Consider the following 19,048-nt stretch of genomic DNA (forward strand, 5'->3'; position numbering starts at 1 on the left):
TTGCCAGATGGGCTGCCAGCCCCAATCAGGGGTCTGGGGTGGGGTGGGAGGCGGGTGGGAACAAGGAAAGGTGAGGGAAGAAAAGAGATGGGGCTCGAAATAGGTTGCTATGCGGCTTGTGCCAAATTCGATTTGATTTAAAAGCACACAAGATTAAAATGAAGTGCTTTTTCCCCAAAATTAAGGTCGGACGCAGGATGGAGGGATTTGCTTACCGCAGCTAGCTTGAGTAGGAAAGTGAGATGCTACGAGCGTTGGCTTGCCTGCAGACACTCCGGTGTCCACAATAGTGGTCAGCAGGCCTAATCACAGGTCTAAATAGGCCACGATACGGCTGGTGCCAAATTCGATTTTTTTTTGTATAAGCACACAAGATTAAAATTAAGTGCTTTTTCCCCCAGAATTAAGGTTGGGGCGCAGGATGGAGAGATTTGCTTAGCGCAGCTGGCTTGAGTAGGAAATCTTCCCATTCAGTCTCATTTTCACATTCACTGGACAACAAAGCCATCCGTCTTCAGAATAGATGTTTAAATGATACAAGAAATTAGACAAGCCGCTTCCGATGACAGGCACTGTAAGAGATCTTCAAATTCCAGTCAGAGGACCCACGGTAGACATCGATCTCAAAGGTGCTTTAAGAGAATGCCTTGGGGCTCGGGAGACGAGTCGCAGGAATCCAGCGCAAAAGGTTGAACACCACACTTCTCATGGGGGTGCAAACTATATTCTGTACTGCTTCTTTTTTGGGATTGGGGTTTCCCCTCAATTATTATGCTGTTACCTTATCAGGATGGTTAACAATAAATCTGAGGTTTCTTTGTGACCAGGTTTTTACCATTTTCACTTTTGCATGGTGTGACAAATTGATGGAATTCGTCCCTTCTCTGCAAGGCTATGGAGGTGAGCCCGCTCTGCAAGACCCTCCCTGGGGTTCGAGGCAAATGGGACCTCACTGGGAGAGACTACCCTCTTGGGGATAAGGACTCCCATTCCTGTGAGTAACTCCCTGATGCCCTTAAAGTGATGGCCTACATGGATTTATCTAACATAAGGGAACATTATCAATTCCATGTAAGTGAATTGAACTTATGCTATCCACAACAAGAAACTAAGACTATCAGTTTAAATCAGTCCCTCCCATGGACTGCTGAGAATGCTGAAAGGGGATGATATGACCTGAGGAAGAGGGAGGGACAGCGAGAGAGATCGAGAAGGCAAGCAAAGCCAGAAAACAGAGAGAACCAGGGGAAGCCCCCTGTGCATAACAGAGTGGAAGGAGGCAGAGCTATCGCACAAGGCAGGACCCCAGGTAAGCCAGTCGAACTCCGACAAGGAGCAAAGATGCTGGGAGACCAGCATCTGAGAATGGAAGAAATCACAACGCAATTGAAGAGAGAGTTTGGTGGTGGTGTGACCACACAGAAACGGTGGTGGGCAGTCCGCCCGCATAACAATGCCGAATCCACTGACGGGATTAAACCACTCCCGACCCAAGATACAGAGCAAGCTCGATTCGGAAGACTGGAACGAAATGGGCGTAAACTAGATGGCCCAACTGGTGAGCTGTGGAGCAATGAAGAAGCAGAAAGATAGTCCAAGACCTTACCAGTGACGTTACTCCTCGGAAACAGAGGGTAATACGGGGAACGGGATTACCGGACAGTTAAAAGGGACTCTTTATAACTTGAACAAAACTTGTCCCAGTACTAATGAGAAAAGTATTGGAAATAAACTGAGGGACGAGAATCATATCCATGAAAGGCACAACTACATGAAGTACACAAAGTGGACGAGGATTAGAGTTGAAAACTTGTTACCTTGGGAGAAGGGAAAAGTAAATCCAGGTCCCAAAATGAGAAAGAGAAAATAATAAGTAAAGACATTTGAGAAAAACACACCCAGGAGACCAGGAAGTCAAAACTCATGCATAGAACAGCACTCTGGGAAGAGACTCTAAAACCTGACAAGAACGATTGTTGGCATAGAAGGGGGGAGGAAAATTGTCAGTCCCCTACAAGAGTTACAGAACTTAATACAGAATATAACAAGATACTATTTGCGTATACTTTGAGTGGAATGAAAAAACTTAGAAAACCTGTGACAAAACACAAAAACCAGGAGAAGGGAGTCCTTCTGTCCTTAGTTACATTAGTGGTAGGAACACATAGGATAGATTTGGACAGTGGGTGTACTTGTTTTGGACATTCACCCTGACTGACGAGAACATTTAGTAAAAAAGGTAGGGAACACCCCATAGATATAGGGAGAGTTAGACCTTATTTTACTTTAGAATAAAAATCATGCATAAAATGTCTTCACAGCCACAGTGTCCTTCTTTTGATCCTCCACAATGGCCTCTTTTGGGCATCAGGACATCTAGGCCTCCAGCTAAATATGTAATAGGTTTGGTCTACATTCTTAAATGATTTCGGAAAGTGCTTATTTTGGTGCCTTGCTCCCTTCCCTGTTGCTATGGTACTGTAGCAGAGGGTCTTCCCATTGTTGGCACAGGATAAGGAGCAGCACACTTGACAAGAGATCAGCTCGTTTCTTCCTGGTTTCTACCTTTACAACCATGGGGTATTTTGAGGACAATGTTGGGTGGGGGAGAGGATCTCCCAGAAGGGTTTTGGAATTGGGGATGTTTTTCCTGCTTAACACTGCTTTGTTTATTATTTCTTCATGTTGAGTATTCACCGGTAGGTGCAACTGATCACAATAATAAGGGTATATTTCTGGATTCAGATGGTTATGATGAAGGACTGCTATATAAGCTTTTTCGATTTGTACCCTGAAATGAAATCACCCTTGAGGGTTATCTCCCTGAATGTTCAGGATCCAAACTATCTGTTTAAATGGCAGGAGGTTCTTCAGTATCTCCATAACCACCTGCCAATGTTGCCTTGATTTAAGAGACTCATTTGCTAAGGCTCGACGGGAGTAGTTGCTCCCTTTATCTTCTGCAGGCCCTGATCTCCCTCAAAGCCTTAGTGAGCACCTGCCCTTCTGTGCCTTGCAGTGGTTGGCTCCCCCTTTCACCTCACAAACAGGCTCCTTCCTGATGGCATGGCATGAGCTCCCCCAGACTCATCGAGGCTGGTGACCCGTCGGGATTCTTGCCACTGATTCACTATGGCAGTCTGCAGTGTCACATTACTCCTGGGGGCCGTGCCGCATACTATCCTCACTCCTGGCTACTGGGCGGGTGAACGCTGCTACAACCCTCACCTTCTTGGAACTTGGAAGGGCCTCCCCGGGATCCACTCTGCTCCTTCGCGTAGAACCTGGCCTCCGCCAATGCCGGTCTCACTTCAATAACTGGCCAGGCGGATGCAGATCTATTCATCCCGCATCTCTCTGCTGCTCCGAGTCAGTCGCTGCGGTGCAGGCCCACAGTCTCTGCCCCCTGCGGGCTCTGGATATTTGCTACCTAGTGGGTTCCTCACTGGGACGGCTGACAGCCGGCTGTCTCTTATGTCGCAGGGCACTTGAGCCTTCTCCTCCCTCCGTTGGTGCTGGACTGGCCACTGGGGCCCAGTAGGGTCTATGTGCAATGGCCTCCACACTTGCTGAGCCGGTCCACCCTTCCCGTATCCGCTGACTGTGGTGTGCTACATTAATACTCTTTTGAATTGCTTTTACCTTATTCGTTCTTTTACTGCTTTTAGTGTTTGGAAATTGTGTATTGCATTTACATTGGGGCTTTTTTCAAACAAGTGATCTTGTTTTACTAATTGCTGCTTGTGCGATTTAAAAACAGAGTCAGACTCTGCAGACACGCTTTTCTGGTGTCTCTGAACTACAAGACCCAGGATTCTTGTAGTTCAGAGGGCACTTATCACTAGAAACCTGGCGTGAATGTGCCGGTCCGTGGCACTCTGGGGACTGCGGGGCAATAGCTTGCTCTCTGGTGTCAGAATAACAGGTAAGGCAACATGAGTGCTTCCTCTATTTTTGCCATGATTGCTAAAGAAAAAGCAGACTCTGAACGTAGAACAAACCATTTTCTGGAAATGGCCGTGGAGTACTGCTCGCGTTTGTTTAACTTGAGTAAGATGTACTCTACTGAGATAAGAATACAGACAGATAATGCGGCAGTGGGTAAGTTAGCCAGACAAAAGATTCATGCGGCTGAGGGCAACACGAAGACCTCTGTAGACATTAATTGCTCAGCTCTAGCAGAGGACCTACATATATATATATATACATATACAGACAGGGCTTGTAGAACGCCCTGCTATAAATAACAAAGAGCAGACTAAAAACATGAATGACAATGTTAACTCGAGTCACATAATAACTATTCCTCTCTCTGAGAGTAATGGGGTTACTGGCAACAGCACCTATAACCTAAATTGCTTATTACTTAATACCCGGTCTCTTTTAAAACATGCGCTTCAGGTTTCCACTTATATATCTGCACAGAATATTGACATATGCCCTCTAATGGAAACATGGAGTCCTGTAGCTGCGGGGCCCACTCTTGCTCTGGCCACATCTCAAGGCTACAACATTTTATGTCAGATAGACCAGAAGGTAAAGGTGGAGGACTAGCAATAATATTTAAAGATTATCTGGATGATGGAGAGTCGGCTCCTCCATATAAAAATCAGACTACACGCTGAAAATACCATGAATATCATTCTTGTATATAGACCCCCTATTCATATGAAGACTTTTACTTGCCAAATATGTGATCTTCTTTTAACCTTTTTAAAACCATCCTCTAAAGTTTTACTTCTTGGTGATTTTAATGATTGGTTACTCGATAAAAATGATGTGCAAGCTATGTCACTTAATAGAGCTTTTACTGAACTTGGTTTTTCTCAATTTGTCAAGCTACCTACACTTATAAAGCGGAATATGTTAGGTAAGATTTCCACAGAGATGGTAAATCTTCCTTTCCTGGTTCAACCCCAGAACGTTTTGCTTTTCTAGTGGGATATTTTTCATTAATACCTCAATGATTGGGAACCTTTTTCCACACTCACCTAATCGTTAACTCTTTTTATGGGTGTCCTTTTTAAGACTCTCCATAGTGTCTATTTAAAGTTATCATGTTTAACAACTTATTAGTAATAGGTGCCTGTTGTTGCTGGGTTGCCCTAGGGGCTCCCCATTTATCTTTCTTGTGCTAACCTTGAGTGAACTACAGTTCCCAAGGGTAGAAAGGATCTTTGGATCCCTTTTACATTTTATTCTGTGAAACCAGCACAGCCCACCTTATGTGGAGTGCTGGGGAGATGCAATGTATCCCCTTTCACATTAAAACTGTAACAATTCTGTTACAGTGACATGCTTACTTTTAATGGCTGGTGGCAGTGATACCTTTTACTAATTTGGTGCACCTTTACCGCGGGCTGTGAGCACAGCTACAGTAAAGGCACCTAAGGGTGCTCATTTTACCAAAATGGCCCCTGTCTTCTTTTTCTGCCATTTTAGTGTTTCTTGTCGTTTCTTGTTCCTTCCCCTGAGATCCATGGTGGGAAATTCCTTTCTGTGAGTTTTGTTTCGGCGGGAGTCCCTTGGACACCCCGCCCAGGCCCCAGTCAGTCTGTACGCACAGGAAGTGGGGGAGGAGTCAAAACCTCCCCATCCTTTGTCTTACGCCTTGCTTCAACTGGGACAAATTCCAGTGGGGGGCTGGCTGTCCAGATTGGACAACCAGACGCCCCTTTCTTGTAAAATGCGGGGAGAGAATGCAGAGGTTGTGCTGTAATTCCTGATAAATACTGGAAACCCGGAAGCTGAAGTCATGTCGACCACTGGAACATAAAACCGAAGAGGATGACGAAGGAAAAAAGGCAGAGACGATTTCCAGCGACCAGAGAGCCTGCTGTGTAACCTGAGCCTGCTGCAGCCCTTCCTTCCAATCGATCTGGGGACTCTGAAAATGACGAACCGAACCCAGCGCCTGGTAAGACCCACTAGACTCAAGAAGACCTGCATTTTGAGCCATCCCACGGGTTGCTGCGACCTTGCGTTCTTGCAATACCCAACACCCTGAGATCTCCTGCCACTGTGTGGTGCACGGTCTTCCGAATTCCACATCTCGCTGAAACTTCGTGGGCATCCTGGTGTATCTCCAGAGACACGAATCAAGAGTCCGAAAAGTCCCCTCACAAGAGTGCTGGACCTTTTATACGACGAGAAATCAATCGCAATATTCAGTCGTCTTCTGTGCTCCTTGGAAAGGCGCCATAACTGCAGAACCACATTCAGCCATGAGGGAAATCTTGCATAGAGCCTTCCTCATAGATACCTGCTGAAAAGTCCCTTCTGAGGTCTTGTGTTCAGTCTCCAGGACAAGGAATCCACTGACCGGGTATTTGGCTACAGTCCCTGAAGTTCTCCTGCTGCAATCTCTTCTTCATTGCTGAGGTACTGTGTTGGTTTGGGTATATACTTACCTTAAGCCTGTTGGGATTTCTGTGTAGCTTTGGGGTGTTTTCTGTGATTGGTAGGTCCCTCGTCCAGTGCACCCAGTCCCACTGCTAGAATCCTGCTGGGGTGTCTTCTGTGAAGCCCCTGGACCCTCTTCTAACTCTAGAAGTAAAGTACTCACCTGTTTGCCCAGTTTTCCTAAGGAACTCTGACCTTTGCTACTAATGAACTTATTCTAACACTGCCTGTTGTTCGCTAGTCCTAGTGACCCCCCTTCTGCCACTGAGAACACTCATGCTCCATGAATAAGAAAAGTCTTTGAAGGGAATGGGACTTCTGCCTATAAAAGAAATCAAGTGTTTTACTTACTTATAAAGAGTTGGTTGGTAACTGTAATTCTAAGAGTGAACAGTTACAAAAGTTCTTACTGATCTTGAATGTGTGATGCACTATTCTTAAAAAGTATGGTTAACATCTTTTCTTCCTTAGCCACTGTTTTGCCAGTCTAATAGAAAGTAGATGTGAAGGTATTTTACTCTCCTGTGATTAGGTTGTGCCTCTTTACAAAAGTAATGTGTTGGTTTCACCAGATTATTCCTGTAGGGTAATTGTATGAGTGTCCTCCAACTGTTGGTATCACCAGGTTAGTCCTGTTAGGATAACTGTATGAGTGTCCCCCAACTGGGTCTTGCTTCCCCTGACTTGCTGCTAGCCTGTCCTTAATAAGTCTACATTAGGTTGTTGCCTACCTAGAATAACTATTCAGTAAAGTGTAACATTGGGATTTACATTCCCCTTCATTGTGAAGTTAAAGTATGTGGGTTTTACTTACCTTGTGTTAGCCGTGTGCCATCCAAAATAAGTTACCAGAGTTATTGCTTACCTCAATCTGGGATTCCCTGATTTCAAAAGCATCTGTAATTGTATATTACATCCTTAGGTTTTACTCACCTGTTATAACTGTGTGTTATGACAAAAGTAGTTATAGGTTTTTACTGCACCTAGGATAAGTGTTTCACGATTCACCAAAAGTATATTGTCCAGTTGACTGTTTGTGATTTGTTCCAAGAGTCATTGTACAACTGGAAGGACCTACTGCCCGTGCATTACTGAATGTAATCTGAAAGTAACCATTGGTCTTTTACTCCCAAAGAATAGGCTTCACCTATACTAAATGTGTATAACAAGGTTTTGACTTCCCTAGAACTACTGTTAGGTGTTCCAAATAAGGTCTATACTTGGGTCTGTGGATTTCAAGTATAGTGTTGTGTTTTTATACTGTGATTTATTATAATGTTTTAGTACTTACTTACCCCTAGATTTATCTGGGCCTACCTGTATTTAAATAAAGCCTTTATTTTTACAATATATAGTGTTTCTTTGTTTCTTTGGATAATTTGTATACAATTTCACTTGTACTGTGTCTACTGCTCTCTCTCACTCCTAAGATAAGCCTGGCTGCTCTGTCTACGCTACCCTATACTCAGGTGGTACAGCCTTATACTAAGAGTGGAGTCTTGTAATGCCTGAGTTGAATGGTTTTACTAAGCCCTTAGTTGGACTTCAGAAAAACTGTCCTAACAGAATACACTTCACTGGTTGGTTGGACATAACACCATGCTCACCAACCAGAGTGTAAGCCCTTGTCCCTGGTCTGATCACTCCTTTATCCACTTTGAAATCATATTTGAAAAGAAAGTAATAAAGAAGAAACTGACCGCTACCATAATTCGCTGCCGAAATCTCAAGAATCTGACACCAGAAACATTTGATCCATTGCTTAGTACAATGCGTCAGAACATGAATTTTCCAGCATGGGGTCTGGCATGGATTCACATGCTCATGAATATTCCCTGTCCCTGTCGTCAGGCTGGGAATCCTCAGTAAAGAAAAAATCAGTTTCAGTTTGGTTTCTGAACTGTCTTTATCCTAATAACCAATCACTGGTCTCTGGGTCATACTGCCCCCAGCCAATGACTGCCCTCTACCTAAGCCCCTCCTCTGGCAGCCATCTTCAGATTTTTACCGCACGTTCAAGTGTTGGGAGTCCTCGTGCTATAGCTCTCGAGCTTTTACTGCGTTCTGCGATTTTTCAAAGAGTTTAACCTCATTTTTTCGGTCAATCGAGCCTCAAGCTCCACCGTTTCTACTTCCGATCAACGGGGACCCGTTTCGGAATTGTCTACGCCCCTCAAGGGCGAAGTTTCATCGAGTTCCACTTCTTGGAGGAGTCCAGAAGATCTGTGGCCTACTCCGCGTGGACATGGCCCATGACAAAGGATGTACGACGCCCGGATCCAAGCTGTTCAGGAACTGCCCTGGATGCGGATTGCAGAATGTCTTCTAGGAGGACAAGCATTCTAGATGCCTTTACTGCCTTCACGAAGACAAAACGTGGAGAAGGACTGTGCGTTTTGCAAGAACATGTCGGAGCGGACCATGAAGGATCGGCGTATCCGCCTCACCAACTGGCTGGAGGGAAGAGCCCAGCAGCAGGTGAGAAGAAGAGGAGGACCGAGCGGTCTTCTAAATCCTTTGAGGGCGCTCCGGCAACGGGGGCCCAACAAAAGACAAAGCACCGCGAGTCCGCGGGCACCGGGAGCGCCGAACGGTCGGGCTCCTTGGCTGCCAGGCAGGGTACGCGGAACCCGGGGAAACTTCGGGAGAAGTCCCGGTTGATCCCGACAGACAGGCGAGGGGGAGCGAGGCGGTGAGCCCCCCCCCAAGGTTTGTTTGTTTATTTTGAAGGTGAAGGCGAGGGCCTCAAGCGCGCCCAAGGGCGTGAAGGCCTTGATTCACCCGGCTAAGTCCTCTATCGAGGGAGTCGTGGCGGCCCTGGCGAAGCCTGTGGAGGATACCCCAGTGGAGGCGACTTGGGGCCCAGAGTTTCCCTGCCACGGCGGAGGGAATCCTCTTTTCAACCCATCGATAGAGAACCCCGGCGGAAAAAAGAGGGGGGGTGGTGGCCATCACGGACACGGATACAGCCTCTGAAGAAGAGCTGGCTGGAGTCGTGAAGATCCTGAACAAAAAGTTCGAGGAGGTCCGGTCCCACGGAAGGGATCCCGACGAGGCGGACGAAGAGAGCGACGGCAGTGCCGACGAGGTTCCCGTGGAGGCGGAGGATTCCACTCCCCAACCGTCGCGCCCGTCGCAGCCGGTGCCTGGACCACAGGACAACTCGGGAGCGATCTTGATGGCGATCCAGGCCTTATGTACGAAGATAAGGACGAGGTTGCCCTTACCCCCAACGGACGATCCAGCGGAGCCTGGCACGTCGGGGAGCCCTCCAAGAAAGCAGAGAAGAGTTCATCCCCCCCGAACTTCCAGCCTTCGCGGCCCTCACAGCCTTCATCCCCTTCCCCTGATCCTAGGGAGGACACGGGGACAGAAACGGCCACGACAGGGACGGATGACCACGGTGGTGACGACGGGATGGGCCTTCGATCACCATCTCCTCGGGCCTCCCCGCCCGATGAAATTGGCTCCTTCCATGCCATGATCGCCAGGGCATCCGAGCTCTTCCAGCTCTGCCCCAAAGAACAGAAGAAGGAAGACTTCCTCTATCAACGACGGGAGGCCAAGAGGAAGACGGTCCTCACGGTCCCACTACTTGACATCTGGGATGAGGGACTGGCGCTCCTGAAGAACCCGTCCACGACCCCTGCCAAGAGAGACTGGTATGAGAAGAAGTACCGGGTCCTGGATTCCGCCGCCTTGTGCCTTAGGGCACCGCCGACCCAGGATTTGGTCGTCTCAGCGGCGGCCAAAGAAGAAAGCGGCGGGGGCGACAACTTCAACTTCAACCTCCCCGCCGGACGGCGAGGGGAAGAAATTGGACGTCATGGGACAACGGGTCATCTCGTCGGCAGCGACGATTAAAGCGGCCAACGCCCTTGCGATTGTGGCCCGCTACGACAGGGAGCTGTGGATTAAGATTGCTCCTCTGCTGGACTTCCTCCCGGACGACAAGAGGGCTGAGGCCCTAGAGATACTGCAGGAAGGCGAGGTGGCGTCAGACCACGCCATAATGGTGGCCACGGACATTGTCGGCACCGGTTTCCGACAGTTGGGCAACGGTGTTTGCCTTCCACAGTGCGGTTGGCTCAAGGCAACCGATTTCCGCCAGGACGTGCAAACCAGAGTTTTGGACATGCCCTTCGACGGTAACAACCTGTTTGGCAAGATAGTGGATGAGTCACTGCAGGCCATCAAGGCCGATACGGAGACGGCTCGGGCCTTGGGAGTTTTGCGGCAACGACGGCCGCCGTTTCGTAACTCGGGAGGCAAGCAAGGTGCCTCCAAGGGATTCGGTGGTGGCTCCTCGATGTACCCTCAGGTGACCCGCTCCTCTTCGCAGGAGGCCTACAGAGAACGCGGCAAGTCAGGAGGACCTCGTCGACGTCGGCAAGGCCGCTGCCAAGCAGGACTGAACCGGCCGTAGCGTCGGGCCCCCACCTGAGCACCCCGGTGGGAGGCCGTCTGGCAAAGTTAGTCACCGTGTGGGAGTCCATCTCCACCGACCAATGGGTGCTGCATGCCCTGGCCCGCGGACACACTCTCGAGTTTCTAAAAAAGTGTCCCTGCATTCCTCCCGTGGCCAGGAAGGTAAACCACATCCCTCAACTGCTGCTGGAAGTAAGGGCGATGCTAAAGAAAGGAGCCATCAAACTCATCCCAAAGAGGCTCTGGGGCTCCGGAGTGTACTCACGATACTTCCTCGTAAGAAAGAAGACCGGCGGCTGGCCATCGATCCTGGACCTTTGTCGTCTAAACAAGTACATCAAGGCCCAGAAATTCCGGATGGTCACCCTCCAGCACGTACTAGGGCAGCTGGAGGAGGGCGACTTCCTATCGTCACTGGACTTGGAGGATGCCTACTTTCACATCCCCATTCTAAAATCACATCGAAAGTTTCTCAGATTCGTAGTCCAAGGGCGGCACTACCAGTTCAAGGCCCTTTCTTTCGGGTTGAAGTCCGCGCCAAGGCTATTCACCAAGTGCCTAGCACCAGTGGCTGCGCCTGCAGAGGATCCACGTCTACCCCTACCTGGACGATTGGCTCATCCGAGCAAGGACAGAAGAACTCGCCGTCGTACACACGGCAAAGACCGTCCAACTGCTCACGGATCTGGGATTTTCTATCAACTTGGCGAAATACCACTTGGTTCCGTCGCAAGTCGCACTGTTTCTGGGAGCCAGGCTCGACACAGTAGCGCGATTGGCCTCCCCATCGGAGGAGAGGACAAAGGCCATCCTGGGCAAGGTGCAACGGCTGTCGACCATGGACGAAGCCAGGGTAAGGTCCATCAAGTCCCTCCTCAGCATGATGTCCTTGTGCATCTACCTCGTGCGCCTGTGCAGGCTGCAGATGCGTCCACTACAAGGGTTCCTTGACGCCCGTCGGATGCAAGCGGCAGGCAGCTTCGGAGACAGGGCAAGGTGGTGAGGATCTTCACCGACAACACCACCACAATGTTCTACATCCGGAAGCAGGGAGGCACCAGATCCCCAGCCCTATCCAAGAAGGCCCAGGATCTGTGGCACGGGGCCGTCACCCATGGGATGTTTCTGGTACCCTTGCACCTGGCAGGAATAAAGAACACCATCGCCGACTCACTCAGCAGGGAGCTGCGCTCGTGCCACGAGTGGGAACTGCGGCAGGATCAAGTGGATCTGCTCTTCCAACGATGGGGCAATCCCCAGACCGACTTATTCGCGAGGTCGACGAACACCAAGTGCCGGAGGTTCGCCAGCAGGTTTCCCCAGCGGGGGAGCATGGGCGATGCCTTCTTATTCCCCTGGCACAGCCTGTTCCTTTATGCGTTCCCGCCGTTACCGTTGCTGCTGCGACTCATCAACCAACTCAGATGGTCCCGTTGCAGGATGATCCTCGTCGCACCGGCGTGGCCGAGACAGATCTGGTTCTGGGACCTTCTGGACATGTCAGCGTCCCCCTCAGACAAACTGCCGATGGACGCGGATCTCCTCTCCAGAGAAGGAGGCGCCATTCTCCACCACGACCCGGGGTCGCTGAACTTGCAGGCCTGGCTCCTGCAGCACTAGAGTTTGGAGGGTACGATATCCCGGCGGACTGCAAGGAGGTGCTTGCAAAGGCCAGGGCGTCCTCAACTCTCAAGTACTATGGACATAAATGGAAGAGGTTTTCTGTCTGGTGCCGGGCACAAAAGATTAACCCTCTGCGGATTACGGCCCCTCAAGTGCTGCTGTACTTTCTATCGCTGGCCAAGGCGGGGCTGGCCCATGCCTCCGTCAAGATCCATCGAACGGCTATCTCCCGCTACACCAGACCCCCGGGGCGCTCATCCCTGTGGTACCATCGCCTGGTGAAGGAGTTCATGAAGGGTCTGTTCCGATCGTTCCCGATGATGAAGGCTCTGGCCCCGGCGTGGGTGCTGAACATGGTGCTGACCAGGCTCATGGGGCCGCCATTCGAGCCTCTGCATTCAGCACCGTTGAAGTTCCTGTCGTGGAAAACTGCGTTTCTTGTGGCCATCACCTCTGCACGACAAGTGGGAGAGATCCAGGCCCTTTCCTGCAAGCCCCCATACCTGACTTTCCATGAGACGAGGGTGGTGCTGAGGACGCACCCCTCCTTCATGCCCAACGTGCCATCGGACTCCCATCTCTACGAGCCCTTGGTGTTACCTGTTTCTTCCCGTCGCCTTCGTCGCCGGCCGAGAGGACTTTGCACTCGCTGGATGTGGCTAGAGCCCTGAAGTTCTACTTGGACCGCACAAAGAGTTTTCGGAAGACCTCACAGTTGTTTGTGAACTTTGGACCTGTGAACCAAGGCAAGGCCCTCTCGAAGGCTTCCATTTCCAGATGGCTCTCCGGCTGCATCATGCACTGTCACCGGTTAGCAAACCGACCGTTGCCCGGCCGTCCGAGAGCCCATTCGACCAGAACGATCACTGCTACCATGGTGTTCTTATCTGGTGTACCCCTGCTGGACATCTGCAGGGCTGCTACGTGGAGGTCGACGCACACCTTCACCTCTGACAGCTCTCTTTTCACGTTACTAGGTTGTATGTTTGTTTGCGTCCTGTCTGTTCAGCGCCCTTAAGCCTCCAGGCAGTGGCTGAACTATATAAGTTATTATGTAAAGTAAAGTTCTCCTGAGCCAAGACGTCAGGCCTTCACGCCTGCCGGCAACCGCTACTGCTGAATCCCACCAACTAACCAGGCTGGAAATTGCCTTGACGGAGAATGTGAGGATTGAGCATGGAGCTCACTCGGGAGCCGCCATGCTGCTTGAGCTCTTGAGCTTCCCCCACCTGTTAGCTATAATCTTACTGTCTCTTCTAAGAGATCCCAAGCCTTCCTTATTCATATGGATTTGGCTTGCTGATGCATTCTTGTGCACTCTTCCTTTCCGAGTGATCTCGCCTTGTCTGCTCCCCCTAATTTTGAGGGCTGCTAACAGGTGATTCTTTGCACACCTTCAGAATTGATTATACCATCCCAGGCATCAATTACCATTCTTCTATCCCCTCTAAACCACTGGGACTGTCAAGAGAGGTTATTTGTATTTTATTAAAGTTATATAGCCCTTTAATCCAAAGTGCTTTACATAAGAACAGGCAAAATACAACAAGCATGAGATGGTAAATTAATCATAACACAAAAACAGTTTAAAGAACAATTTACACCATTGCAGAGGTGAGGATGGCATAGGGAGGGGCAGGGTGAGCGAGGGAAAGGAAGGAGTTATTGGGGGTAGGAAAGGGAGTAGAGGGAATGTAAGGGTGAGTGAGGAAGAGGAGAGGAAAGAGTGGGACTATATGAGAGCAGGGGGTGGGGAGGAGGAGGTAGAGAGGGAAAGGAAGAGCAGTGGTAGGAGGTGAGGAATGAAGGTGAGGGAGAAGGACGAGAAGAAACGAAGGGTGCTAGGGAGGTGAGTGAAAAAGGTAAGATTTGAGAGAAGAGCGAAAGGAAGGGAAGGAGGGGGAAGAGCGGATGTGAATGGGGGAGGCGGTTCCAGTGGAAGGGAGCAAGGAGTTGGAAAGAAAATTGGCAAGCATGATCACATAGTCTTCTGTTTTCTCCTTCTCAAGTCCTTCGTCATTTAAACATACAATGGTTTTTATCAAAAGCATTTTGTGGAGAATACAGGTCGATGTATGGAGTGCCAGCCTCCAGTCTCATTGTTGTACCATTAGTAGCTATCCCACTATCATCTGTCTCTTAACATTTTCGATGCATAGGATCTCTGAAACTAATTCAATTTGAATGACTGGTAATCACTTTTGCAGCAATCATAGCCCCAGATATGACAAGTAATAATTAAATGAGGGTCTGTGTTGCTCCTGAATTTAGCATTGCATACATTGGAATTGATTATGTTTTCCAATTTTGACTTCACATGTCAAAATTGACGCCAAATGGGGTATCGCTCCATGAATGGCACTAGCCAATGGTTGTGACCTTTGGGAAATTACTCTGACCACTCATCTCATGTCGATGTGAGTCCTGGTATATGCCAGTGGCACCCTGGGCTTGCACACACATGTTATTCATTAATGTATGTTCTAGTGATTTCTATGGCACTAATGTTCTACAAACAGCTTAGCGCAGAGGGTTTGATACAGAAGGAAGGGAAGGGGGCTAGAAGAAGGGAGTTTATCTTTCTTAACCTCAGAAGTGATTGATGTATCAGACATCTTCAGAGAAGTAATTCCACAGTCTGGCTGCCAGTACCTGAAACAAGCTGCACGATGTTCCAGCCAAATGTTTGGCTCTTTTGCCCTTAGATACAAACGTTAAAAAAATCAATAAAATGATAATTTAAATGCAGCACAAGTTAAAAGAGAGAAGAGGAGGAAATGTTACAGATTTTCCAGCTGGAGATTCATTGTCCCCAGGGGGTGGGTGGGTGGATGGGTCACCCCAGTGAGATCCCCTGTAGCAGACTCCCCTGTCTAGTCACAAAGGGGGTGGCTTCCCCCTTTAGGAGAAGGGACGGATTTTCTGGATTCATCACACTCTCCACTCGCCTCAGTGGATCTTATTTGTAATTCTTCATGTCAGGCTCAAGGGGGTCCTGGCACCCTTCTCTCCTGATCCTCTAATAATTGAGCTCCGGGGTTCATAGGTGTTCCCACACCCTTCTCTTCTGGTGCTCTTAGGTGTTCTTCTCCTTGGTTCTCAGTCCTGGGTTTAACGGAGTTCCTGCACCCTCTGGAGATGAGGTTTGCCTTACATGGATTGTTACAAAGGGCGACTTTAGGAGAGTCTCAGTCACTTCCCTGTGCTAGAGTCCTGACTCTTACTCTCCTCAGCACCTTCTTACTCCTCTGCTGGCCCTTCTCCTCCAGGCCGCAACACTTGCTCATTCATCCTTCCACTGAGGGCTTTGACCCCTGAGAGTTGGGGTCTCACACCTACCTTCTTTGGACCTGGCTTGTAATAAGGGAAGACTACAAGTTGCAGAGATTCAGTACCTGTATTCGGCAAAACGAAGGCCTCGCTTGAACATTTCTTCTGTCCCAATACAAATGTAGCCTCTCTTTTTATGGGTTTAGACGTATTGTGGATGACGTATGTTTAACCATTAAAGCCAACAAGTATCAAGCTATTAGCAAGCATCACCTTCATTCCATTTGTAAAATACAATCTCAGAATTAGTCAATTTTGTTCCTGTGTAAGAATTTGAAATGCTAGATGTATTTATTTGACTTACGTATGCAACCAGAAGAGACAGTATCGTATGTTCACCAAATACATTTTTATAAGCCAAATTTAGGAACTCCTAATTTTTCTTACGTGTCGGGTCAACTTTGTATGAATATCTAACTTAATAAAATGTCAATGTTTGGATAGTAATGCCACTGAACATGCCATTCTCGTTGCTGCCATAGTATACTTCATAAACTTGCTAGATCATGCCACAGAATGTATCCGACCATGCATCATAATGTGGTCCTCCATTGCCACATGAATTCAGTGCCTCTGGCAAAAGGTGAGAGCCTATGCAGTAAGAGTTCACAAATTACTTGATCTTATGGACTCAGGGTATAGTTTTAGGAGAGCCCAGGGCGGTGCAGGCAACCTTTGGCACAGCAAAAACAAAGAGGTGATGGCTGGAAGGTTTAGACTGAATCTTAACCACTGGCCTTGCTCTGGGCAACCTTCCAGACCATCGTTCTTCACCTGCCAAGCCATTACAGAAGGGGAAAAACCCCTATGCAAATCAGGCTTGGTCCCACCCCAAAAGGGGCAGTCCAGCCCGAACTGCTAGGGCACATCCCTTCTGCACGAGACCACAACCACTCCATATGTTCCGGACTACTATTCTCGTGATCTCCCCCTGCCTTCCGCACCCCCTTGTTGACAATTCTGGCTAGGGCTTATGGGAATTGTAGTCCGAAACCTCTAAAGAGCAAAAGGTTGCTGATTTCTGGCCTAATTAATTCACACACATACATAACTAATGAGTGTGAATAGACTAACGGTACAGGCATTACTAGAGCCTATGGTGTAAAACACCTTTGTAGAACCTGAAGGGAAAGTGTACAGTTTTTACCATAGTACATTGGGTAGCAAACAAGAAGTTCTAGTAAATTTATTTACATTATTTCCTCAGCTATGTTAATAACAGTCTCTCTGCCCGTCATTCTAGGTGCTGACAGAGAGCCATGATTGCTATGGGCTGACAACACTTTGTCTATCGGAGGCCTTCACCATACAGGAAAACCAGACTAAGCTGCTAAAGTTTATCCAGCAATTTATATACAAGGACTGATGCTAATGTGGAGTCGCACTGTAGAGCTACAGGGAGGCCAGTCGGAGTCTATTATCGTTCAGAAGGAGTGATGCTGAGCCAATCCATGGACCCGGGACTGCGGCCTTAGAAGGAGTTTGGGAAGTGTTTTGATATCAATGTGTGTTTGTTACTAAACCGCAGCCTGCCCCTGGAACGTTTGAAGACTTACGGATATTATTTTGATGTTTTAAGAGTTTTGTTTGATCAGTGCACAGGAAATGCGTCCTCCCCACCTGCGTCCAAATAAAATGAAACCACATTGCAATCCCACCATGCAATTACTTTTGAAGGAATCTCCTTGCTTATGTAATACCAGTGTGTGATATGTTTGCATGTTTCTTATTACCACTTGTAAATAGTGGATGTTAAATGGCACGTTACAAAATCATCTGAAGAATAAAAGAGTTTTCAAATGATTGCAGGTCTGCAAAGCATGTGCACTGTAGGTTATTTTGTAACTGTATTGGAATAGAGGTAAAATACCATCCCGACTTCATATTAAACCGTGCCCTAAAGTAGGTGTTCAAAATAAAGGTATCTGTGCACAAACTGATGTTCAGTAAATTCACAGTTGAACTTGGTGGCGCGTGCACATCTTTTTCTGTGCAGGAAAGGAGTAGAGGGACCTGCATGACCTTCCCAGAGCACACATTTAAATGGTGTACAAGACCTTCACGGTGCATAATATGAAGGAGGTGCACACGTCATTCAGAATGCACTAATGGAGGGAGTTGTGCAAGTCTTAATAGATCTTAATATGCAAACGGAGATGTGCAGGACCTTTTCAGTGCATGACCTGAGAGTGTAGACAATCTTCCAGTGCATACCTTCAGGGAAGTTTACAAGGTCATCAAAGTGCAAGGACGGTGGTGAGCACAATTGTGGGAGGCATCTAAGACAGTTTCAGTTCACAAACAAGGGACAGTAGACAAGAAGTGATGCTTTCAGCCATTGTCCTCGACAACATGTGCATTTACTAAATAATGTTAGCACATAACAGCTTGTGCTATCCATATAATACATGGCAGCTTTAAATAACCGTATAAAAGTCTGGAAATAATGTTCTTATTACCGACTAGTTGGAACGTCACAACTGACCTGTAATAAGAAAATGACATGCTCCATAATCAGTAATTATACTTCGGTTGTGACGTCACAATGCCGCCTGAAAGCTGTGAAAAGCTTTTCAAATTCCTTCCTTGCAGAGTAGTTTTCTGACACATTGCAGCCGGTAATAAACAAGGAACTGTTTATGGTAGATTTTTTAATTTGTGCACTGCTGGAGAATCTGCATTACTTATTTTTTGTTGTTGTGTTTAAAGGTTTTATTTAAATCAAATCTTACAAGGCGTAACAATGACACGTTATATAGTGCATCCATTTTGAGTATGAAGAGGTAACAATATACTTAACCATTGAGAAACAAGAAAGCCTTACATGAATACATATTAATTAATGTCTGAAATTTCAATTAAAAAAAGGTGGGTATGTAAACATTACGAACAAACATACAACATAACAAAACAAAGGACATACACAGAAGGAGTGCTGAGTTCGAGAAGGGGGAGGGGAAGGCAGTGGAGAAAGTGGTGAGTGTGTAACGAGTATTAGATAAATGACTGTTAAACCACCAATAAATGTGCAAGAAATTCAATAGAGGGTTTCCATTTAAGTTCATGCTTGCGTAATAGAGATATAGTCAAGGCGTTCTAGTCCGCATTACTTATTTTAAAGCACAAAGTTTTTCTGAATACATTTTCTTAAACTGCTCAAACTATTTTTCTGTGAGACATTAGGAGATCCATTTTTGCTTTTTTAAATCCAAACAAATTCTATATTGTTTTTATAGATCAGAAAATGGAATGACCGTGTGGCCAT

The 19,048-nt window shown here is 47.6% G+C and overlaps 1 protein-coding gene across 1 annotated transcript in view; it reads left to right on the plus strand.

Annotated features, from left to right (window-relative positions):
* Window positions 1-17,598, plus strand: part of GPAT2 (glycerol-3-phosphate acyltransferase 2, mitochondrial) — a 2,680,481-nt gene extending 2,662,883 nt beyond the window's left edge. Inside the window, exon 22 of the mRNA XM_069619102.1 lies at window positions 17,027-17,598. Within this exon, the coding sequence (XP_069475203.1) occupies window positions 17,027-17,149 (123 nt within the window). The 3' untranslated portion in view covers window positions 17,150-17,598. The remainder of the gene's footprint in view (window positions 1-17,026) is intronic.
* Window positions 17,599-19,048: the final 1,450 nt, after the last annotated feature.

Source organism: Ambystoma mexicanum, chromosome 10 (assembly GCF_040938575.1).
Source record: "Ambystoma mexicanum isolate Mex_15411 chromosome 10, UKY_AmexF1_1, whole genome shotgun sequence".
NCBI lineage: Eukaryota > Metazoa > Chordata > Amphibia > Caudata > Ambystomatidae > Ambystoma > Ambystoma mexicanum.